Source organism: Camellia sinensis, chromosome 11, assembly GCF_055761805.1.
Source record: "Camellia sinensis isolate YWXY chromosome 11, ASM5576180v1, whole genome shotgun sequence".
Lineage (NCBI taxonomy): Eukaryota > Viridiplantae > Streptophyta > Magnoliopsida > Ericales > Theaceae > Camellia > Camellia sinensis.
The window spans coordinates 43,371,720-43,397,183 of NC_138971.1; the positions used below are offsets into that span (position 1 = coordinate 43,371,720).

At 34.8% G+C, this 25,464-nt stretch overlaps 1 protein-coding gene across 3 annotated transcripts; it reads left to right on the top strand.

The window, feature by feature from the left end:
• The first annotated feature begins 1,766 nt into the window (after positions 1-1,766).
• Positions 1,767-24,059, top strand: POD1 (POLLEN DEFECTIVE IN GUIDANCE-like protein). 3 transcript variants are annotated; one of them, XM_028253932.2, is made up of 11 exons: positions 1,767-2,632; positions 9,490-9,641; positions 9,944-10,047; positions 12,523-12,611; positions 12,772-12,845; positions 14,508-14,658; positions 14,745-14,912; positions 16,791-16,888; positions 17,053-17,175; positions 22,960-23,028; positions 23,434-24,059. In XM_028253932.2, the coding sequence occupies exons 1-11, from the start codon at positions 2,044-2,046 to the stop codon at positions 23,632-23,634; spliced, it is 1,818 nt and encodes a 605-aa protein (XP_028109733.2). In that variant the 5' UTR covers positions 1,767-2,043; the 3' UTR covers positions 23,635-24,059. The 3 variants fall into 3 exon arrangements, with proteins under 3 accessions (XP_028109733.2, XP_082749946.1, XP_082749947.1); XM_082893821.1 differs by having other exon boundaries at positions 1,893-2,632; positions 9,464-9,641; XM_082893820.1 differs by lacking the exon at positions 9,944-10,047 and having other exon boundaries at positions 1,773-2,632; positions 12,527-12,611.
• Positions 24,060-25,464: the final 1,405 nt, after the last annotated feature.

Sequence of the window (25,464 nt, forward strand, 5' to 3'; positions counted from 1 at the left end):
AAATGTGAGAAAAATCAAGGAAAATAAATTAGAAACAATATAGAAATAAAGTTTGTTTGTGAGAGGAAGGAAATGATATGGATTGAGATAACAAAAAGGAGAATCTTGATGATAATTTTAAAAATAAGGGAAGTGTAATTTACTTGTTTGGAAACAAGTATAATATAATGGAAATTTGGTTTTCTAAGGATTAAAAAGTTATTTACACATTCGCGATTAGGACTAGTTTGAGAATTGACTACTTTAACTAGTTTTTTAATTTTTTATGAAAAAATATGAATAAAATAAAATAAAGAGAGTGATGTAATAACTAATAGTAATTTTTTAATTAAAAACTCATCTTTCTAAACAAGGCCTTAGGGGTTGTTTGGAAATGCTGTAAATAAGTGCATTTATTTATGTCACATCACTTACCTATTTTTTCATACACCTTTTGATAAAAAGTCAAAAAAGTATATTTAAGCAAACCACAAACAATTCCTTAGATCTCGTTTGAGAACATATTATTTTAGTAACTTTTTGACTTTTTATGAAAAAATATACAAAAAATAAAAATAAAGAGAGTGGTGTGACAACTCATAATAACTTTTTAACTTTTTAGTTAAAATAGACGAGTCCGGATCTTCTCCAGCTCTCATCTCCAGCCATCCCTTCGGTCAACGGTCAAGATTTAGCCACGTCACCCCACTCAAAATCTGTGGTTAAGATTAGCTTAAAAAAAAAAAAAAACTCATTTACATCCTACCATTCACTCACACTCAATCACTCACGTTTTCTCTCTCTCTCTTTGACATCTCACCACTCATTCTTTTATTTTATTTTCATAATATATATATAAATATAATTTTTAATATAAAATTTTAACTTTATAAATTTAATATCATTAAAAATGTACCTTTAAAATAAGACTAATATTAAATATATTTAATAAAAATTTAAAATAAATAAAAAGTATATATGGTTTGCACCTATACGCAGATTAAATTTGTGTTTTATTTGATTTGTATCTATACACAGATTGAATTTCTGTATATTTTATTTTCCTTAAAAAATTATAAACTTGTTTGGTTAATAAAATTAAATTAAAAATTATTATTTTCATATGATTTTTTTTAGAATGAAGATTGTTTTTGATATTTTCATATGATTATAAACTTGTTTGGTTAACAAAATTAAATTAAAAGTCATTATTTTCACAAGATAATCATATGAAAATAATGAATTTTAACTTAATTTATTAACTAAACAAGTTAATAATTTTTTTTAAAAGAAATAAAATATACAGAAATTTAATCTATGCATAGGTACAAATCAAATAAAACACAAATTGAATCTGTGTATCCATGCAAACCAAATACACCTTTTTTTTATATTTATTTTAGATTTTTATTAAATATATTTAATATTAGTCTTATTTTAAAGGTATATTTTTAATGATATTTAATATTAGTCTTATTTTAAAGGTATATTTTTAATGATATTAAATTTATAAAATTAAAATTTTATATATATCTTATGAAAATAAAATAAAAATGATTAAAATAGTTTTTTAATTTTTTATTTGAAATGAGAGAGAGAGAGATTGAGTGTGTGTGAGTGGTAAGAAGTTAATGGTTTTTTTTATTTATTTTAGCTAATCTTAGCCACAGATTTTGAGTGGGGTAACGTGGCTAAATCTTGATCGTTGACCGGAGAGATGGCTGGAAAGAAGAACTGGAGGGGATCCGGACTCAAAATAGACACTCCCAAAACAAGGGCTTATTCTCAATTATAATTTTGATAGTAGAGAGTAGTATAATTTCAAACATTCGACTATTTTGTAATTATCAGATAGTTCAGGGAGGTTTGTGTAAATTAACGTTGTCATCCCTGATTTGCCAAACCGACTGCAGAAAGAAACCATGCTTGATAACGCAAGAAGAGTTTCGGCAACACCCAAATCAGATCACAGAGTCTCAATCTCGAAGCACTCCTTTCTTCAAACCCTAACAACTCTGATTCATTCTCTCTCTCTCTCTCTCTCTCTCTCTCTCTCTAAAAACCATGGAGTTGAAATCGCGCGGCCGCAAACTCTCCTTCGACATACTTGGCGCCACCGCGATTAACCCCTTCGACGACGACAACGACATCGAATTCCTCTACAGATCCATATCCAATGGCGATGGATCGAAATTCTCACCCTCCGAGTCGAAGCCTAGTCGGCGAAAACGCAAGAACAAAGGCTCGAAGAAGAAGAGAATGATGGCGTGTTCGATTTGCGAAGATTTGGTTCTGGATGATCCGAATCACGCATTGGAAGTGAATTGTAAGAATTATAGCGTTGAGAGCGTTGTTTGTGAGGAGGTTACAGTTCCGGAGTGCACAGTGCGTGCGGTTAGGGAATCGGAGTTCCAGAGTTTGCAGAATTGCGAGGGGCGTTTGGTTGGGGGGGAGTTGAGGCAGAGAAGTGTGGCTGGTGGGAGTGAGGAGTCGGTGTTGCTGTCTCGAATTGATGAGAATGCGAAGGATGAGAGTGGTAACAAGGAAATGGATTCATTGAAGCAATGGGCGGAACCGAACGGCGATGTTGTAAGGAAATTGGAGACCGCGGAGTCATTGGATTGGAAGCGGTTGATGGCACTAGATCCCAATAGTGAGTGAATCATTGCATGCCCTGTATTTCTATTAGTAGTTGGTGTTTTCAAAATGTTTGATGTGTTGATGGTATTGTAGAAATTGGTAGCTGTTTAAACAAAATTAACTTGCAATTTAGATAGAAATATCAAATTGGCTCGCAGAAGAACAAACAAAATTTTAGAAGCATAAATATATGAAGCTTGGTTCCTTTCATGTGTAAAAAGTGTCTGCAGTGCTTTGGCGTGTTTGAATCAGAAACTTCAACCGCTTAAAAATTATAAGATTGGTGTTGTTGGAAATTTCTATTGTTTACCTTCCTTTCATGTGTAATAATAACTATGTGCAGTTCTTTGGTGTGTTTGAATCTCGGTAAAACGGTACCCATTTTGCTTGCTAAAAGACAAAAAACATAAAAAGCCTTCAATTTAAGTGGTTAAACAAAATATATGGGGAGAAATTCTTTAAGCTTTGCGTTAAGTAGCTTGTATTTGCCAAATGTTTTTCTTTTCCATTTCTTTCTCATACACTTTATGAAGCAGGGGATGCTCCTCTAGCTAGCATGCTTTTACTGCTGCCTTGTTAGTTTGCCATTCAATATATGGGATAAGTGATGTAATCTGATCTGATATAGATTTTTCATTAGAGAGATCAAACTAATGTAAATATAGTTTGGGTTTGCAGAATAATGTGTTGCCAGCCTATTTGGTTTAGTTTGTATGGTTGATCTCCATCAAAATGGTGTTAGATTGGGGAATTGAAACATGGAAAATATGGTTAGATTTTTTCAAACAATGATCCCTGAGCCTTGAGTTAGAGTTTGTTTAAAAAAAGGTGCTGTGAGAAGATTACTCTTAAGGGACCGAGATTTCACTATCATGAAGTTCCATGTCTCAAGCATGAGCTCTGCAGGTTTAACAGGTTGGTAGAATTTTCGGATTTCACCAGTTGGTAAGATTATTTTTAGAGTTATGGAGCGTTTGACTGCTGGATCTGATAGGGTGCAATAGATGTAGTTGCCCATCACACATGCACATAAGTTGTTTGGGTTACAAGAGTAGGAGAGTTGGGATGGGATTTGAAGTCATTGGTCAAGTGGATGAGGAGGTTACTCTCGCTTGAAAAATCCTTTCTAGTCTCTCTATTGAAACCATGGGTAGGAAAAATCTTTAAAGAACAAAAAACCAAAATTCAATTGAGAAGCTCTCTCTCAAGGATTTCCATGAGCAGTTGTCTACTAATGTGGGTCTAAACAAGGGAAGCTGTAATGCCCCGAAAATATAGATGTTGAATTACTCTTTATAATTCTCATTAAATATGTGGAAGCTTAAATAATAATAAATATGAGTTCCAAAACATGTGAACGAAAAGAAAGCAATATCTAAATCAACACAAATTAATGCCTTAAAAAGTTACAAATTTCCAAGACATTACTTGGTTACAACAAAAGTGAGACATTAGCCCAATGCACCAAAGCCCAAGGCTATACAGAAAAGAAAACCAAAACAAAACGAGCTGTTAGCTCCACCTTAGTGGAGGTATACCATCAACACCTGAAAGTTGTTTCCATGTAAGGTGAATATAAAGCCCAATAGGGATAACTTAATGACATGTATGATAGTTAACAATGTCATATGGTGAATGCACATGAAATGCTATGTCTAAAAACATGAGTTTTTATCTTTTGAAACAATGTCATGCAAGAGTTCCAAGACTACATCCCAAACACTTCTTTTGAATAAGAAACTAGGACAACAAATACAATGCCGTAAATCCCCTAGCCTAGTGTTTGCTCGTAGGCTATCAAGCACTACCAAAGCCACTTTGCCGGCTCCTAACAGGAAGGAAGGCATCTAATTGTGTGGGTAATTAACCACAACCACACCCCCTATATGGTTTCACCATCTTATTTACCCCTTTGTCAAAATGAAATCATTTCCTAAACATAACGTATGTAGTTCACAAATTCGTGATATGATTTCATGAGATACATGATTTATAAACAGTTTAATTGCCTAAACCACATGCAATTTTTAACACACATCAATGCTATTCTCTATCGGTAGCCAAAATAGTTATCTCTAAATTTTAAAATTTAAAGCATAACAACAATGATTTAATCCAACATGATATCAAAATTCGGAATCTCCATGTTGTTTCAAAATTTCAACGATTCTCAATAAATAACATTCACACTTCTTAAGAGTCTCATGAATCTCAACATTCAAAACCAATTTTCAAAAATTAATATAATTTTCTCAACAAGCTCAATATTTCAAAAAGAGTAATCAATACTCATCTTTTTCAAAGATTTTACAAATCTTTCCAACCAAACCTCTTTCCAAAAGCTTCGAAATCAAACTAGGTTTTCATAAAAAAATTGGGGTTTCTTTCTCAAAATAGCAATTTTTTTTTTTTTTTTTCCCAAAACTAACTCACAAGTTAACCAAAAGAATATTTATTCACCAACAAGCAAAACCTAAGAGAAAACCTATTTTTTATGCAATAATACCTAACTTAAATTAAATCCTAACTTTCTAAAATCATTTACTTTACAAAACAATATATATCAAAGTTAAAGAGCATACAAGACATCAAGAAGAATCCCTACCTCAAAAACAAAAGAGGAAGAGGGAAGAAACCCCCAAAAGTCAACGGTAGGGAAACGGCGATTTGTTCCGATTAGAATGAAACCATCGACAAGCTGTACATTTTATCTCAGAGGAGCAAGGTAAGAAGATACCTCTAGTGAGTAGATTTGAAGCTTGAAGTGAAAAAACTAAGTTTAGAGAGGTGTGGTGGGTTTCATGGTGGAGAAGAAAAAGGAGAGAGAAAGAGAAAGTAAAGTGAGGAAAGAGAGTGGGTTGGGGTCTATTTATAGTCTAGGTCAAAGATAGAATGTTTGACCTAAAGTCAACAAAGAAAATAAGTCAAAGATCCCAAAAAGTAGGAGCAAAAATCAGCAAAGCAAAAATTTGAAATTTCTGGGTTACTCACAAGTGTCGACACCCAAAGGAGTGGTGTCGACCCTAAGAAGCAGTGGTGAAACACTAACGTTTGAAGTAGACAGGGTGTCGACACCCAAAAGCCTTGGTGTCGACCCCAAGAGTACCAAATCAAAAGAAAAGAAGAAGAGTAGATGTCGACCTTCAGGAGGGCAGTGTAGACACCAAAATAGAAATTCTAAGACACCAAAACAGAAATTCTAAGTTCCCAATGAACTTTTTGAAGAAACCAAAAGCGAACGAACAATCTTAACGAGTTTAAATCGAATTGTATTCCTCCAAAATCAAGATGCAACAACTCCAATAACAAAAATAAAGGAATTAAATATAATTTCAAATGGTTAAAAAGGAAGTGTTGCAGAAGCACTTATTGGTTCAACTACGGCTGTTGCAAAATAAGGGAAGAAGGCAATTGAGGCTCATGAATGGCATCAAGAGCGTGATTGTGAAGTGTGGTCCATTTGTATGCTTGGTAAAGATGGTAATGATATTCAAATGGGTGTGCTAGCTGGGTCCAAAAACGAAGTGCACATGTATCGGATACATATACATGCCTTTACCCTTATCATAATCGGTAGACACATGTACTATAGGGGAAATAGAAGACTCCATATAACACTAGTGATCTACGTTATCAGGTGTGGGTGCGTATTTAGGGGTCGGACACTTCAAAATTAAAAATTAAGAATACGTGGATACGGATCCAAATTTGGATACGGGTACGGGGATACGTTAAATAGTTATTTTTTAAATATATTTATTATATGAAGATGAGTTAAAAAAAGCTAAGGAATAACAAATTTTGTTAAAAAAATAACAAATAAAATATAAATAACAAATAAAAATTATAAAAATTATTTAGGTATAAAATAAATTATATTATATATGATAAAATAAATTAATTTTATTTTAGGCATCAAAATTATATTATTTAGGATATATTATATTATATAATATTTTTTTGGGTGAATAATATTATGTAATATGAATAATATTATATATTATTTTCTCCGTCCCAAAATAGTAGTCCCTTATTCCATTTTTCATTGTCCCAAAATATTAGTCCATTTTCAAAAATCAAGTACAAAAATAAATAAATTTTCTATTTTGCTCTTCTTTTAAATTCATTAACATAAAAAGTACAATTATGACATTGATATTTTCCAAAATATGTATTATCAAAGAGTAATTTTGGAAAATTGATTTTTTTAAAGTGCAATAATTGTACTACTAAAAAAAGTTGGATTCTCCAAAATGGACTAGTATTATATTAATGTAATTTGTGTTATATAATATAAATCTAATTAAAAAGAAGAGAAAGAGAATAGAGAGAAGAGGAAGACGAGTCAATAGAAGAAGAGAGAGACAGAGAGCAACAGAGAGGGAAGAAGAAGAAGAAGAAGAGGGAGAGGGAGATCGAGAGATGAGACAGAAGACAGATCGAGAGAGAGAGAGAGAAGACAGAGAAGGAGATCGAGCATCGAGCTAAGAAGATTGATGTCACAGTCGAAGTCGAAGCCGTCAAAGTCAGCGATTAGAGGGATTGAAGTTGGCGACCAAATCGATGCCTTCACCCTTTTGAACGGCGACCAGGTTCTCTCTTGCTCTCTCCTCTTTCATTTCTTCTGCCGTATCCGTTTGTAACACACCGTGTCCCACACTCGTACCCGTGTCGTGTCGTGTCGACACAGGTACCTCCGAAAATCCAAAGAGTCCATGTAATGTAGCTAGTGATGAGAGTTAAAAATATTAAAGATGAGAGATAGATAGGTGAAAACTTTCAAATTTTTTGGTTTTTAGTCATATTAATAAAAGTTTAATTATATATAGTTCTATACACATAAAAATGTATTTAATTAATATAATTGGGGTAAGTGTGGGATAGAAGGGGATTGGCATGCAAATCCCATCTCCTTGGTTACTTGTTGGAGCGGGTTCGAACAATTGCCATCTCTAATGTCCTCCATTTGTTCCTCTTAAGACAATCACTATGAGTCGCAATCACTCTCTAGTTGAGCATGCCTCCTCTTTAGCGCTAGTGATTAGTCCTTCCTTGGCTTGGTTGAACAATTTAGCTAACTGAGCATGCCATCCCCGAAAGTTGACTATCCCTAAGAAGAGCTATGATGCCACTATGCTAGCCTAGTTTTGGAGTAGTGCCTATGAACCCCTTGAGGTTGGTGCCATAGTCATGGGCACCCGAGTGACCCATTACTCTTGCGTTGGACTAGAGTACATGTAACTTGGAGTTTGGAGTTGAAGGCTTGCCAATTTAGCTTGTCCCTTCTCACCTTGAGGGGACTTTGTTTTCTTCTTTTGTTTCAGTAAAAATTGTTTTGTTGCTATTAAAAAAAAAAAAAAAAATCCTAGTATACCTTGCCCGTGTTGCAACCTCTTATATAACTTTTGAGATCTGAGCATCAGTGTTGTTAGTAGTTGACCATTTGAATTGTTAGGCCAAGGGGGTTGAACACCTAGTCCTGAGCATGGGATATTCTGCACGGATGAGCGGACCTCTGAGGCCCAACCTTCTTGTAAGGAGGTCTCCACCTCCATGCATGCAAGAATGTAGTTATGGTGACCTCCTTTGGAAAGCTTAGAAGCTATCCATTGCCACTCTTTTCTCTTTGTCTAAGATTGCCTTACGCCATTCACCTTCGGTGGTCCCAGGCCAGCTCAATGCTAGCCATCTTCCTAGGGGGCTCCACACTAGCTATCTCATAAATAACCAACCGTCCACAATTTGAACTTTTATTTTGTTCACTATGTGAATTTCTTCTTGCAAGCTCATGAACTTTTCGGTAGGCACCTATGTCTTGGAGAACTTGGTGCAATTATATTTTTCATTTTATGTTAAGTTTATTTTATAAATGGCTGAACCTGTAAAAAATTTGAAGAAAAACGTATACGATGTACGGCCTTTTTCTTTTCATTATTTGGATGGGGAGATCAATGTATTGGCACTGTCATTGATCCCCCCTACAAGTTTTACTTTTAAAATGAGATAACTTAAGTCAATTTAAAAATTCACAATTGAACTCATTCGTTTCTATGTGCGTAATGACTCCTGATGTGTAATATACATATAAAAGAAGAGAAGAAAATATTTATATAATGGAACCTCCGTTTATTTGTTTAGTAGTGTTAGATTGAGAAAGCTAGCTTCATTGATTTTTTCTCTGACAGTGATTGGTAACATTAATTGAGCTGAATATTTTGTTTTTTGAAGTTGTAGAAGCCATTTTCCTTGTGAACACTTACATATCATCGTAGCTGATTATTTTAAAAAGATCATGTTAACAAAAATTTAGGAAACCCCACTTTCCTTCCTTCCACAAGCAGGCAACAACACTAGGAGGAAGACTATCAGGATCTCACATATGATGCATTAGGGGTCTAGTACTGTACAAAGTAAATTACATTGCATGATAGGGTGAATACTTCAAAATGATTTATTGCCTATTCTTTTTGTAGAAGAGCAACATATTTGATGTGTGGGCAGTGTAAGTTTTGAACCCTATTTGTGTTGGAGATAAGCATCAGGCAAGCCTAGGAGCCTATGTATACTTCTACTCCATTTTTATTTTTCTGCTTGCTGATTAGTCTTTTAGGAAGATATGTGGAGTGTAGTATGGAAAGCACACCAATAAGGTATCAATCTATATATTTTGGACTATGTTCTAAGTTAGCCCAAAAAGTAATCTGTAAGAAACAAATGTGCTTTCAGTATGATTGTTTATTGAAATTTTTTTTCATTTAGATCTTTTAGTGATTTATTTTATTTTATTTTTTTAAAATTTAAAAATCAAAGATCTCCTTTCTTTTCTTTCATCCTGCACTTTCAGTTATGGTGCTACAATTTGCTCTTCAGATGTATTGTTTGTGGAGAAGTCACCAGTGAAGTACTTTTTGGAAGAAATGCATAGTGGAAATTCATTACGGAGCACAACTACTCTTGGCAATGATAAAGAACGGGAAAGAGTATATGATACTATATTCCGCTTGCCATGGCGATGTGAACTGGTAATATTGATTCTCCTATCATAATCTTATGGGAAAAGAAAGAGTTATACGATCTTATTATGTAGATCATGTGCACTAGATTGTATGACTGACGTCAGGGGTGAGGTTCAGGGGTTCTGCCCCCACTTTCTTTCTGAAAAGTGCTGTAAGGAATGGGCCCCCTTTTCTGGTTTAAAGTACTAAAGTGTCTTTGGAGGCACAATCTGATGAAATAAATATGGTGTAACAGTTTATTTTTAATTAGATTTAACCCACAACAAGACCTCTTTGTGAAACTCTTAAAGATGACTACAATTTTGCAGCTTATAGATGTTGGCTACTTTGTCTGCTTGGATTCCTTTTTGTCATTGTTAACAATCATGCCAACAAGAATTTTCATGTCCTTTTGGAGGCTTTTTAAAACAAGGTTAGTTCCTCGTCTTTTTGAGATTTTTTTTTGACTAAAATGTCAGTTGGATATCACAATTGAGAACATTTCTGATTGACCTTTCACACTACATTTTCTTATTTATCTCCATGTTTTAAAGCTCCTTTCAGTTGTTTACTTGACTGTTGCGTGTATATGTATAAACAAACTTCTGTTTTACTAGTAAAATCTAGGTACATCAGTTGTGGAAAATGTTTTCATTAATTCACAAACAGAAATATTCTTCCAGACATGAATTTTACTCCCTTTTTTTTTCTCCCTGTTTTTTCACTCTCCCACTACACTCCGTAACATCTGTAAGATTCTCAGAGCATCAACAAGAACCTTTTTCTACCTTAATTTCCTGCTAGAAGAGCTAGAAATGTTGTAGTGATTGATTCTCTTAACGAGATGTGTAATCTAGGTACATCAGTCGTGGAAAATGTTTTCATTAATTTGCAAACAGAAATATTCTTCCAGACATGAATTTTACTCCCTTTTTTTTTTCTCCCTGTTTTTTTGCTCTCCCTCTACACTCCGTAACATCTGTAAGATTCTCAGAGCATCAACAAGAACCTTTTCTACCTTAATTTCCTGCTAGAAGAGCTAGAAATGTTGTAGTGGTTAATTCTCTGATCGAGATGTGTAATTAGACTTGACTTTCATCTTTTTTTTCTTTAACCAAAGTAAACTGTGAACGAAGAAGCACGTGTGCGGACACATGATACGATACAGACATGAAAATTTTCAAAAAATGTAGGACATGACGTATGGGAAATACTCTCAAAATATATAGCTATATATATATATATATATTTTTTATATATGTGAGGATAAACAATTATTATATATCTTGCATATGAATATTTAATTCAAAGATAATGACAAAATGAAATGTAACACTAATTTCCAAAATCTAAAGGGAAGAATAAGTGTAATATATATATACATATATATATATATATATATATATATATATTTATCATTAGATTTCAAGTTATTTTATTCAAACTTATAATGTGATTGATTTGTGTCTAAGCGACAGACAAATGGGTTCTCCAAGTATCTAAAGCGAGATGAATAAGTGTAATTTACATTGTTTGTTTGTTTGTTTGTTTTTTTTTTTTTTTTTTTTTTTGTGATCATTAGATTTCAAGTTATTTTATTCAAACTTATAATGTGATTGATTTGTGTCTAAGCGACAGACAAATGTGTTCTCCACGTATCTAAAGTGTGTCTGAGTTTGGAAAATTTTTAAATATAGTATGAGATGTTTCAATGCATAGTTGTACCCCCAAAAATTGTAAAAACTATGTTATATTATACTAGTAATAGTAAGATAATTTCAAAAAATGAGAAGTTACATATGTGTTTGTCCCCCCAAAGTTCGAATCATGGATCTATCATTGTTTGAATGTGTGTCCGATAGGTGTTGAGAAGTGTCTAATGAGTATTGTGTTGTGTCGGACACTCCACTCCACCTTCTTAGAAGTGCTTGTGCTTCTTAGATTGTGAAGAGCATCTAATATTTGATGATTGTTGAAATAGTGGATATTTGATAATATATAAAGTCTGGCGCTTCTAATTTGATGTTTTTTTTATAATCATGAGGTAGGTTAACTATTAGAAGTTGCAATAAATTTATCAAAATAAAAAGAATCTATTGAAATTCAATTGTGGTGAAGGATTTTTATTTGTTTTAAAGAAACTATTGAAATTCAATCGAGGTGAGGGATTTTTATTTGTATTATTTTGTTTTTTTTTTTTATTTTCCTAATAATTGATGAACCCATGAATTTATCTGTAAAACTATATTTTCCATAGCGTTAGCAACTAACTATTTAAAAGCTTAAGTGTTTCCTTTTGAAACACTGCCTTCACAACATAGGGTGATAATAATAAGTTAATGTTCCAATCATGTCATAAACACAACCTGAAAGGCTCTTACTTGGAAAAACTGGAAAGTTTTCCTAAAGGAAATCATACTATATAGAAAGGACTTAAAGTATGTCTGTTGGCCCTCATATTACTTAGTGTTTGGATTTTTGAACCTTTGCCATATTGATAGTTGGAAAGTACTTGATCTTTGTTAAAATAGTGAGCATTAGCTGTTGGCCTGAATGCCATTCCCTGCATTCCTGAAAGGATTTCAGGCAAATAATATATATATATATATATATGTGTATTGTGGTAATGCCAATTCAGACAAGTCATTTTCCTAATCATTTCCTGTGGTTGAGCCAAAGCAGGGAAAAATTTAATTTCCTGTGTACTCATGCGAGTTCATTTGGAAGGTAGAGGGAAAGCTAGAGGGTTTCTTTGAACAGGACTTTGCCTTTAAATTAAAGCTCCTGCTGCTGTGTTGTTGTTGGTGTTTTTATTGCCTCTCTCTCTCTCTCTCAGTACTTTTTTGGGTGTAATTGACTTGTGGTAGCTTGTGATATCTACAAAATAACCTAACCATGCTTGTGGCAGGCAGTTTGAGAGGCCTTCTGCAGCAGAGCTGTCTGACTTTGGCTGTTTCCTTGTTCTGGCTTGTGGAGTTGCTCTTCTTAAACAAACAGGTCAAGCAAGGCAGTTTGACCCTTTTACTTTTGATTTTCTTGTCATCGATGCCTATTTATGCTTACTTAGAGGCACATATATTACATTGCTTAATTTGTCTTGATTAAGCTGTTGGTGCATACTAATTTTATACTCTTTCTTAATATTTTGTTGCCTCAGATATCAGCCTTATATATCACATGATTCGTGGTCAGGGAACAATCAAACTTTATGTGGTGTACAATGTGTTGGAGGTGAGTGAATTATTGGACTCCATTAAGCAAGAAAACCAATCTTCTTACAGTAACTTACTATGAAGTTAAAAATCTGATTCTCAAGTCTGATCTGTGTTACATGGACTCTTCTATATCCCCCACAATACCCGTGTCCATCGGATATGACATGGATAAGGGTGTGGGATATGTGTCTGACGCTCGTACCCAATTTAAACACTTAGATACTTTAATTTGTGACAATACATGAAGAAAAAGAAACTCACATTTGTTAGTAAAGCAATATTTTTAGGCTCTCACATGAATTAGATATAGAAATTTCATATTTTTTTCGAAATCATATTTAATTTCTAATATATTTCTACATAATTTAAATCATCTCATCCGAGAATATTATATAATATACAATATATATGTGCATATGACGGGTCCCCGTACCCATATCCAATTTTGGATACGTACCCCAAGATCCTAAGATTTAAATTTATGAATGTCTGCCGCTTGGATACACACCCGCACCCGACACTCGTACCCGAGTCCATGTAACATAGAGTCTGATACATAATGTCTTTGATGCCTGTAAATGAATTATTGCATGAACTAGCACTTTAGAAAGAACAGAGATATGAAGATGTTGCTGTTAGAAAAAAGAGCAAGAAACTTATAGATACAGTTTCAAGATATGCTACTAATGTAGGATGGCATGGTCCAGGACTTTCTTGATATAAACAGAAAATGCTTCTTCAATCCAACATTAGTAGCAAAAGATTGTTTGTATTTTGCTTTTTCTTTTTGCCCCTTCCTGCCCAACTTTGCATCAAACTCGGTGCTTGTTTGCTTTCTTTGATTTTTATAGATGTAGAAGCCCTTCTCAAATACACTCTGATTATGCTATTATTATATCTATCCTTTCAGTAATTTTTTTCTTTTCCCATTTGAAGAAGCTTCCATGATGTAAGGAAATAATGTTTTATCATAGAAGCAGCATTAAAATCCAAATGACAAAAAAGAAACTAGTAAATAGCAATGTACCATCATGAACCAATAATGAAGTTAACATCAAATAAAATGTTATAAAGGCACATGTAGCCATTCTGTCATTGCTAAGAAGTTTGATCTCCGCACATAAACAGTTGTCAGGTGTCTGATTGGATTTTTATTTTTATTTTTTGATAAATTGTCTGATTGAAATTTTTAAAAACCATACTATAACTAAAAAGCATGCAGTTAATATTTGAGATAGATTTAGTTAGTAACCATAGATCGACATATTAGTTTTTCCTTGTTTTGGAGAAATATATTAAGTGAAGAGCCTTCTACCCTTACTGCTCCTCTCCCTCCCAAAGAATGAAAGAGAACATAAAGTTTGATGTAAAAGATTTCTTCCTATGATAATCGAAAGAGATATTGAATTAGGCACAGGCTTCAATGAAGTAACTGGAGTCTTGAAAGTTCTAATTTTTTTTATTTATTGAATGTTCATTCAGTATTTCAGAAGTTTGAGATTGATGGGTTGATGTACCGTTATTCCTTAGGCAGGATCTAGTTCACCTATGGGGAAAAGGCATGGTGCTTCTGTAGCATCCCTCTTCACCTGAAGTTTTTTGTTGGCTTGATCAATTTTCAACTTGTATACTTGTTCTGTGTTGTTATATTAACTTAACTTTACTCCCTTGATATCAGATTTTTGACAAACTATGCCAACATTTTGGTGGAGATGTACTGCAAACCCTATTTAATACTGCGGAAGGACTTGCAAACTGTTCACCAGAAAGCACGAAATACTGGATATGGAGATTCATTTCAGATGAAGCATTAGCTGTGGCTTCATCAAATATCCTTATTTGGGAAATCACATTGTTATTTGTGTTAGAATATTTATTTTCCTCTTCTATATTTTGTTCCCTTAACTATTCTTACTTGTTCATTCATTCGTCTTATTAGCTCATGCCATTACTTTGTCAACCTGTATTGTCGCTCACAATAATGCCTTGATGGCTTTGTTGGTATCAAACAATTTTGCGGAGATCAAGAGCAACGTATTTAAACGTTTTAGTAAGGACAATATTCAGAGTCTGGTATATTATGGTGAGTTGGCTTCCCTATTATTGTTCTCGTACATTGTATTTGAAAAGTATATGATATTATTATTATTATTATTTTTTTGTGATCCGTCCAGCAGAATATATTTAATGCTTGCTTACTTTGATGGGGAAAAAAATTGACGGTTTTCTTAACAGGCCTGAATTGATCTTGTTCCTGCAATATATCATGCATACTCTTGAATATCATCTGTGTACATTCCTGTGTTAGTGACTTTCAATATCGGCATTTAACTTTTTTCTATTCTATGGATGGATGAAGACCACAGAGTATTTTTTAATAAATGAATATCACAAAGTATTGGTTCTTGATGGGAAATTCTATCCCAAGATATTGTTGGCGCCGTTGTGATAATTTGTGGCCAGTGGTAGACTGTTGTTAGATTTCAAGGGTGAGAAAACCATATTTTATTTTAGGGCTGGTTTGGCATAGCCTAGAAAAGACAAAAAGTCAAAAAGTTATTAAAAAAGCTAAAAAGTTATCACTATTCACAAAAAAAAAATATGTAAAAAAAATAAATTTACACAAAAAAAATACAACCCAAAAAGTCATTAACGTGATGGTACAGTCTGAACCAGATGGTACAAATTACCTAATTGGCTGCACAAAAAATTCACAAAAAATGTTGTTGTTCGGCCCATGGGGGCCCATCACGGGTCCCGTTTTGATAATTGGAACCGTTCAATGTGTAAAACTCGTCAAGTATTATATGCTTGTAAAAAATCATGTTAATTGGATATCGATAGCTATGTGATCAAATCAGATTTTTTTCAGCTGTTTATTTTTAATCGTCCATTTTTTTTTTATACAAAACTGATTTGATCACATAGCTATCGATATCCGATCAACGTGATTTTTTACAGGCATATAGTACTTGACGAGTTCTACACCTTAAACGGTTCGGATTATTGAAATGGGACCCGTGGTAAGCCCCTCCAGTCCGATGAAGGACTAAAGGAAAGCCTCATCCTATCTATATAAATCTGAAGCATGTCTGCCTCCACACACAATTCAAAGCATTCTGTATTGCTTCCTTCAATATTCACTGACACTATGCATAGAGCATAGGGGTAAAATGGTAATTTTGTTATTTTATACAATATTTTAATACACATTTTTTCGTAAAAAGTCAAAAAGTTATCCCAAACAACCATATTTTTTTCTCTCAACCATATTGAAATGGGGCTTAAGGCTTGGTTTGGTTTGGTTTGTTTGGTTTAAAAGTCAAAAAGTGCACTTATTTAGGACATCCCAAACCACCCCTTAATTTATTTTTTTCTGAGGTTTAGTTTTACAAACTTGGTTGAATCCATGTTTTGAATTAATTTTCCTGTATGGAAGTTCTTGGACCTAGAAGCTTCTCATTTATCTGTTATGATAATAATGGTTCATAGGCCTTCAAACTTTTTGCAATCATTCGGATTAGCAAACACAAATATAGTTAACTGTTGCAGCATAATGCTTGACATTGGCCATTTGGTCTAGAACTTCAGGTGCCTCATTAATGCCTTCCCCCTCTGTGGTTTAAGTTCGAGTTTTCTGTTTTTTTTGGAATTATAGTTGCAGCTGTTGAGCTTATTTTGTATTTCTTATAATTTAGTTTCCCTTAGCTGAAGGATTTCTTTTCCTTGTTTTGTTTGTATCTTTCTTTTCTCTGTCTCTTTTCTTGTACATGTGTGATTAGGGATTTCGATTAGAAAATAAGGCGTAATTAGGGATCATTTCCTTGGCATTTTTTCAATTAGTGTATTTTCATATGCTTACTTTAATTTGCCTTCATTTTTCATTACGTCATTGTCAAAAGGCTGGTTTCCCACACCTGGTTCTCTTTATCTCACATTAGTTCTGTTATGCCATGTCCAGATTCGGTGGAGAGGTTTCACATTTCATCATTTTTATTATTCGTCTTAGCCCAAAATATTCTGGAAGCTGAGGGTCCTTGGTTTGAAAGTTTTCTTTTTGTAAGTTCACTTGAAAATCCTGGCACTACGCTTTGAAAGTAATACATTGTAAATAAAATATAAAAATTAAAGGTCTTTCTTTTTTATGTGTGTGTGGCTTGGTTTGGTTTTGGTTGTGTGTGTGGCCTCTTTGTTTCCTTATTTGTTTTATCTGGACTTTGCAGAATGCTCTCCTGGTTTATGTCTGTGAAATGATGATTGATATAATAAAGCATTCATTTATTGCTAAATTTAATGACCTAAAGCCCATTGCATACTCTGAATTTCTTGAAGATCTTTGCAAACAGGTATGCCTTTGCTTCCTTATCCTCTTTGTGAATTTACTCCTTAGTTGAATAACATGTTACGTTGTCTTTACTTATGTTTACTGGGTTAATTTATCTTCAATTAATTGTTTTTTGAACATGAAATTATACTTGCAACGTGTATGTCTTAATTCCTCTTGAAAAACTTATACTCAAATGTTTACCTGTTTTTGTGTACTTAAACGGAAAGAAAGTGAACAAGGAGTAACATTCAGACATCTGATCTGTATATCACTCTGTCAGTGTGACAGGTTGGGATTGGGCCACCTTTACTTGAGCTTAATGCTAATCTGTCTGTAGATAACTTAATAACCCTAGAAATGATGCAAGTCATAAATTTGCTTGACAAATAAAGCTAGAGAAGGTAAAAGAGGATATGCAAATTTGAAAATAAGAACTACAGAACTAGATGACATTCCTATTGAAATTTGTCTGTGTTTAAATAATGGAGTAGTTTGGCTGACTAATCTATATAATGAGATTTTACATATTAAGATATGAATTTATTTAATTTAACTAAGCAAATAGCCCTTGACAAAGCAAAATGGTGAAAAGTGATTCAGGTAGCCGATCCCACTTGAGTGGGACACAAGGCTTGGTTTGGTTTTGTAAGAAGATGCTGAATGGATGGAGTAAAAGTATGCTTTTGCCTAAGAAAAAATATGTATTCAAAGTTGCACTAATGATGTAAGATAATTTTAGAAAACTTGGGATAATGCTACTTAAATGAATTTGTGGTGGGTTTAGGGTAGAAATGGATTCTAGGATTAGGGTTCTAGAAGGTTGAAGACAACTTCTAGGGTTTCTTATTGGAAAAAGGTGAGATTTGGGTAGATATTGAAAAATGAAAGCTCACATTATATTCACAACATATGCTATTTTGAGATCCTAAACAATTAGTAATTTATATTAAATTGAAGGCCAATACAAACGGAAGGATTTAGGCCATTAGGGTTGATTTGGACATGATTGGGTACGGTTTTGGTATTGCGAAGAGAACTTTTTGAGAGTGGGGAACAGTGACTAGCACTGTTTGATAGCTGAAAGAAGCACCTTTTGGAACACTTTTTGATACAGTTGCTCCTGTATTACCGTGCTGACTACAATTGAACTAACTTCAAAGTTAGCCTCCATTAACACTATACTTTTATGAATAAAGGCTTCTATTGATGCTTTTCTTTGTCAAAATCAAGGGAATACATAGTGTCAACTTTTAAAATTCAAGATCAAGTTGCCTACTCTAGTTGAAGCTCGTAATATAGACCAGCATGATGATGTTACCAAAACAGATGTTGATTTTGTTGCGGGATTGAAGAAAGCAAGCTGGAATGCAATGATCATGATTTAAAAGAGAGAAATCAATGAAAAGAGTGAGAACATGGTTGAACTTTCTGGTCCTAGTAAGAATAAGGATCTCTGTCTCTTGCAAGAGATTCTAACCATTGAGTTTGTCATTTCAAATAGATTCAATGGCTTGATGGAGAAATTAGATTCTCCAGTGTCTTTGTTGCTTCAAAAGATCAATTTGAATGGGATGTGAGTTCAAGATTTTAAGTTCTTTATACTTTAGCATTTCAAAACTTGAGAATGGGGTTTTCCGAATGCTGGAATGAATGACATAGCACATGGAAAGAAAAGGGTAAATTTGGTATTTGTGTAGTGTTGTTTAGAGCTAATTTGGAGTACTATTTTTATGCATTTTATAGGTAAGAATGTTGCTGGATACCTATTAAGAAAAGGTTTGAATTTTATGGGACGTGTTTAGTGTTTTTTGTTAGGTTTTAGTAGTCAATGGTATTTTGGTTTGCAAATTTCAAGAGGTGGGCTGTAGGGGTTGATGTTTATGGGTCTCATTATCTCATATACGATAAACACTAGTTCAGTGGTTAAAACTCGGTCTATGACTTTATAGGTGTGGGTTTGAATCTTAGGGCAACAGCTTTGTGTAAATATTGCCAAAGGTTAGCTTTGTACCCAATCTAACCCCTCCTAGATGTCCATCTAATGGGTACTATAGTGGGTGTAGTTTTTTATAAACACTAAATTTTGAATATTCTAGTTAATCAAAGTTCTTAAATTTCCTAAATTTGGAATCAGTCTTAGTTGAATTAGGATAACTAGTTGCCTATAAATATCCATGTATTTATTTATTTATATTTTTTTCTATTATGTGAACCTTTCGAAGCTTACAGTGAGGCTTTATGCAACCTTGCCTTGGGCCGTTATACCTAAGAAGTCTAGGTGGGATTCGTAGACTCTGCTTCTCTCTCTCTCTCTCTCTCTCTTTGTTTTTGTTTTTTTTTAGTTACTATTCACAACCCTAGAAAAAGTCACTTTTTCAGTCCCCGAAACCTTGGCATAATCAATTCTAAACCATTTTGTTAAAAATGATATATTATTAATTGATGTATTATATTACAAATCAGAGTAGCTCATTATATAGGAGAGGGTTTGGGTAGTAGGTGAGGAGTAGGTGAGGGTAAATTGGTGGTAGGTGTAGTAGGTGTGGTAGTAGGTGGTGGTAGGTGTAGGTAAATTCTAACAGCCCCCCGCAAACTCAAGGAGGATAGAAACTAACCAACTTGAGTTTGAAGAGAGGAATAAAACAAGAAAATACATAAAAAAAAGGATAGGAGACACTGTATGGTCGTGTCAGACCGTTGGTGAAGACACTGTATGGTGGTGTCATAACGTTGTAGAGGACACTGTATGGTGGTGTCAGACCGATGTAGAAGACAGTTTATGGGGTCATGTCGGACCGTTGTAGAAGACAGTTTATGGGGTCATGTCGGACCGTTGTAGCAGACAATGTTGTGACAGTTGTTGTGACAGTTTACAGAGTCTTGTCGGACCCTTGTAGAAACTAACCGGAATCAATGTCGGGACAGTTTACAGAGTCTTGTCGGACCCTTGTAGAAACTAACCGGAATCGATGTCGGGACAGTTTACAGAGTCTTGTCGGACCCATAAAGGAGCTAACCGGAATCAATGTCGGGACAGTTTACAGAGTCTTGTCGGACCCTTGTAGAAACTAACCGGAATCTATGTCGGGACAGTTTACAGAGTCTTGTCGGACCCATAAAGGAGCTAACCGGTATCAAATGTCGGGACAGTTTATGGGGTCATGTCGGACCGTTGTAGAAGTTGCACCCTCAAAAGGTGTGCCCAATTTTGTCAAAAGGCGTGCCATCAAAAGGCGTGCCCACTTTATCAAAAGATGTGCCATGAAAAGGCGTGCCAGTTTGTCGGGCGTCAAGAGGCGCGCGATGCGCGTGGCTGCCTCGGCTATAAGACAGAGGCTGAGGCTGAGGCTGAGGCAAAAACACCTGTGAGAGATATTCTGAGAGAGATTTCTGAGAGAGATTCTGTATAACACTCTGTTGCCTAGAAAATGGCTTCATCGTCTTCCCGCGGGCTGCTCACCCTCTTTCCCGACCTCAACGAGTCAACGAGAGAGAGAACTGGTGCGGTGGCACTGGAACCTCAACCAAGCGCCCCGGAGTTTGCTCCGTTGAACTTTCCGATGCGGTCGGTGGAGCAAAGAATGGCAGTGCAGTCGGATGTGGAGGCCAATCAGTATACTTTGAAGGCATGTGTGGAAAGCATGACGGCGGTCACAAACCTGTCGAACCGGCTGCAGAGTAGGACAAATGAGGTGCAGCATTTAAACTCCCAGCTGGCTCTGCTCCAACGCATGTATAAGGATGCGCGAGCAGAGATAAGTGTGCTTAAGGCAGAAAATAAGGAACTGAAGCGGAAGGCCACCGTGATGTTCCGATTTGGAGGGCCGCCATATGCTGCAGTGGAGGAGTATGGGGGAGTGAACGTGCTCGGTGGACAAGGAAGCACTGAGGCAACACCGTCAAGGGCCGGCCAGGACGGAGGCAAGAAGAAGAGACCGGCTGCAGAGTAGAGAAGAAAAATCCCACTGGGGGTGTGGTTGTGTGTTTGTATTTGTTGTGTTTGTTGTGTTTTTTTTTTTTTTTTTTTTATTATTTTTTTTTTTTTGTGTAAAATTGTGATCGGGGTTAATCCCGTCATAACAAAAATGATAAGTTAGTGGAATGAAAACCGAGATGGTTGTGAATGTTTTTTTTTTTTTTTTTTTTTTTTTTTTTTTTTTTTTATCAATGTCTAATTATTATACCAAAGATAGAAAAAATAAAATAAAATAAAATAAAAGTAGGAATAGGAAAAATATATTATAATAAAAAAAAATATATTAAAGAAAGTGAGGGATGTGGGCGGTGGATGAAAACATGTGAGAGATATAGTGTTTAAATAAAATAAAAGAAAGAAAAAGAGGGGGACAAAAGTAGGTGGATAGTTGGATTAAAAAAAAAAAAACAAAGAAAAAGTGGTAGTTGACAGAGTGGGAGTAATATATGAGAAGAAACATATACATATATAGATAGATTAAAATAAAGGAAATCGGAGTGGGCTTGGGCGGTGGGAAGGGACCAGAGAGAGAGAGTAAAGGGCATTGGTTAGTGGGATTGACTAGTGGTTGGAAGATGGAACTGTGTTAACAGTAGCTTTCACTGAGGGTTCTCTGTCATCAATGTTTCCTATCAAGTGTTCATGTTTATCAAGTGTGCATGTTTATCAGCAATGTCTTGAGATTCTTGTTGCCTGAGAACTTTTCTCAGATATCGAGCCGAGGGTGAGGTTGAAGTCGCCGGGGACTGAGAAGACGTCGGTGACGCCGATCTGGACGAGCCGGCGAGCGAGATGGCGGCCCATGGTGGAGTCGGCTGAACCGATGAGGGTGACTAAAGCTTGTGAAGCATTTGTTGAGTAGCTGATGCTTGTGGCTATGCTCTCGCAGTGATGCCATCGGCGAAAGGGCGTGTGCCCGAACACCATCCTCGTTTCATTGGGACTTATTCGGGCGCGGTGAGCACTGCCTGTTGCGCTGAAATCGTGGAATCCGCGGATGCTTATTTGTTTGCAGGACCCATTTTCAATGACTACAGCTCTGTTGGGTACTCTGTGCTTCTGAAGAAAGAGAAGGTGATCATCATGCATCCTGATCGCGTGGTGATTGCGAATGGCCCTACATTTGGGTGTGTTCTGATGAAGGATTGGCCGGAGTTGCAGTCGGAAATGTGGCCGAAGGTGAGAGAGGCTTGTGATCAAGCAAGGTATGTGTAAAAAAAAAATTCCAGCGGGCAGCGAAGGCAAGGTTGCCGGCCGGCTGCCCGCCGGTGAGAAAAAAATACAAGCCTAAATCTTATTGCTCTGATACCATGTTAAAAATGATATATTATTAATTGATGTATTATATTACAAATCAGAGTAGCTCATTATATAGGAGAGGGTTTGGGTAGTAGGTGAGGAGTAGGTGAGGGTAAATTGGTGGTAGGTGTAGTAGGTGTGGTAGTAGGTGGTGGTAGGTGTAGGTAAATTCTAACACATTTCCTACTTGATGGCCTTCAATATATAGACTTTTGGACCCTAATTTAGTTGCTGTTCAAGCCTTGAAACATTTAAGATGGTGCCATGTTCGATGGATGTGTGTTGGACGCCAATACTTGTTGGATATGCCCCAATGCGTCAAACTTGTATTATTATTTTTTAATATTTTTAGAGCTAGACACACTGAAAAGGAAAGGAAAATGGAATTCAGAACTTGTCATATGGATCCTTTATATGGTGAGCACATGCATTGTTGATTTTTTTTGGCCATGATATACACCTGTTTTGATTATGCGTAATGTCTATACTCTAGAAGCCTCATTTTTCTAATTTATATATTTTTGACAGACTCTGAATATGGAAATGGAAAATGGGAAGAAAACCCTCACTTTTGTTCCTTTGGCACCAGCTTGTGTGGTAAGCATACATTAATACTTCGTTACATTAGTTGCTATTTTTAGTTATAGGCTTGCTGATCCAGGCACTCCCCTATTTGCACACCACAAAAATTCTCAATTTTCACCATTATGCCATTCGGATGTCAATTTCCGAACAAAAATCAATTATTCAAATAAAATCCTGTTCTATAGTTGATATTCGAACAATTGGTTTTTGTTCAGAAGCTGAAATGCGAATGACAAAAATGGTGTGAACTGAGACAATGTGATGTGTAACAGAAGCTCCTGGAGTTGGCCCTATGTAGTAGCAGAGAGTCAAAATTATCCTTATGCGTGGGAGTTAACAATGTAAAAGGGATATTTTTTATTTTTTTTAAAAAAATTATTATTATTATTATTATTTTTCTTTTTTTGGGGATTTCAGGTAATTCGAGTATTGGCTCCAGTATATGCTGCTCATCTTCCATATAGTCCACTTCCATGGAGACTCTTTTGGATCTCGCTTCTGTCTACCATGACTTTTGTCATGCTTTCAAGTCTCAAAGTGTTGATTGGCATGGGCCTTAAGAAACATGCCCAGTGGTATGTCAATAGGTGTCAAAAGCGAAAACTTCACTCTGACTAATTGAATAGAGAAAAACATATTTGTGCAACAAAGCAAGCTTTCTTCGGCAAGTGGCAAGACTTTCATAATTGATAGTGATCATAAAATTCACTGGTAAATAGCAGAACATGACTGAGGGTAGTCTTGTTTCGCAAAGTTGTGAAGTTCACTTGGAGGTTACTCCCAATTTTGCAACAGAGAGAGACTGGCTGTTGATTCAAAAACATTGACTTGTACACAAGTTCAAAGGGTTTCAATGTCCTCAAAAGCTATAATAATGTAATATGCTGATAGTTTATCATGCTTTTATAGAACATTGGTTACAACAATACCGAAAATATAGTGGCTATTGGAAAATCTTCTTCCATTTGAAAGGTCTGTGCTTTGAGCAACTACTCCAACCAAGTTTATCATAAGAAAATTTGTCAAGGGTTGCTTTGGAATTACAGAATTGTGTCGCTCTCAACTGTTGTCTTTGAGAATGTTTTTAGCTGACATGAGGTCTTGGTTTGGTAAGTAGGTTTGGATCCAAACAACAATGTTGAGATGAACTCTTATTACACTGGACACTCAAGGACATGAGGGTATTATATTGACAAATATTGGGTGCAACGGTGAAACTCTCTATAGGTTAATAAATATGGTTGGGAATGTTCTAAATAAGTATATTTTTTGACTTTTTATGAAATATGGGTTGGGCATGGGTTTGGTTTGAAGTGATGTGGTAGAGATGTGATAAGACTTAAATAAGATAATGTGACTTAAATAGGATAGTGACTTTTTGACTTTTTTAGTATATGCCAAACAAGGCCGTGCCCCACCTCGCCTTGCACAGATTTTTCTCACCCGATGAAGAAGTGAGGTAGGTAGGGATGGGTTTTGTTTCCCTCACTCCACTCGAATTATATTTTATTAAATATATTTATATATAAATAATATATATATTTTTTATTTTTTTTCTCAATATAATAAGATTAAACCACTAAAACAATACAATTACCATTCATTTTCACTAATTTATTTTTCATCTTACATATTTTAACTTTTATTAATGATAAATTATTATTTATAATATACTATATCATCTTTAATTATTATTAATGTTTTTATTTTTTAAATTACAAAATTAACTCGCTCCCGCCTTGCCCTTGACACCAATTCGATTTGTCCTGCCTTAGATGTGATATGGGGCATGAGCAGGAGACCACAAATCCGTCTTGTGGCTATCCCTAATTATAGATCATAATTAAACACATTAGTTTCATAACAAAAAAACAATTACTATAAATTATAACCAAGCACTATTAGATTCATAATCCATTTTGATTTTGCGTAAGTTTGCTTTACAATTACTTTAAACCATAGTGAGCCATAACAAACTATACAAAAGTCATAATTAATAATAACCATGTGTTATACACACCCAAAAATGGATGAAAGGAGTGTAACTCTCAAATTCAACCATTCAAATGTCAAACTATATTACTTTATGTTGCATTAAAGGTAAGTCCAAGTCTTCAAATTGTTTTTATATAGTAATATATTTTCAATATTTTACAAATACATTTGTGGAATGTGATTTATTTTTGGCTAATGTTACGGTACACAAAGGGGTGTGTACGATATGTAAGTTATGCTATTTGTGAATTTGATTATGACAAATAGCATAACTCAATATCATGAGTCAGAATTAAAAAAAAAAAAAAAAAAAAAAAAAATTCGAGTTATAACCAAACATCACATGAGGTATTAATAAACAACTCATGCATCATAACTAAAATAATGTCATAACTAATATTACAATGTGTCATAACTAACAATACAGTATATTATAAGTACAGACACAAAAAT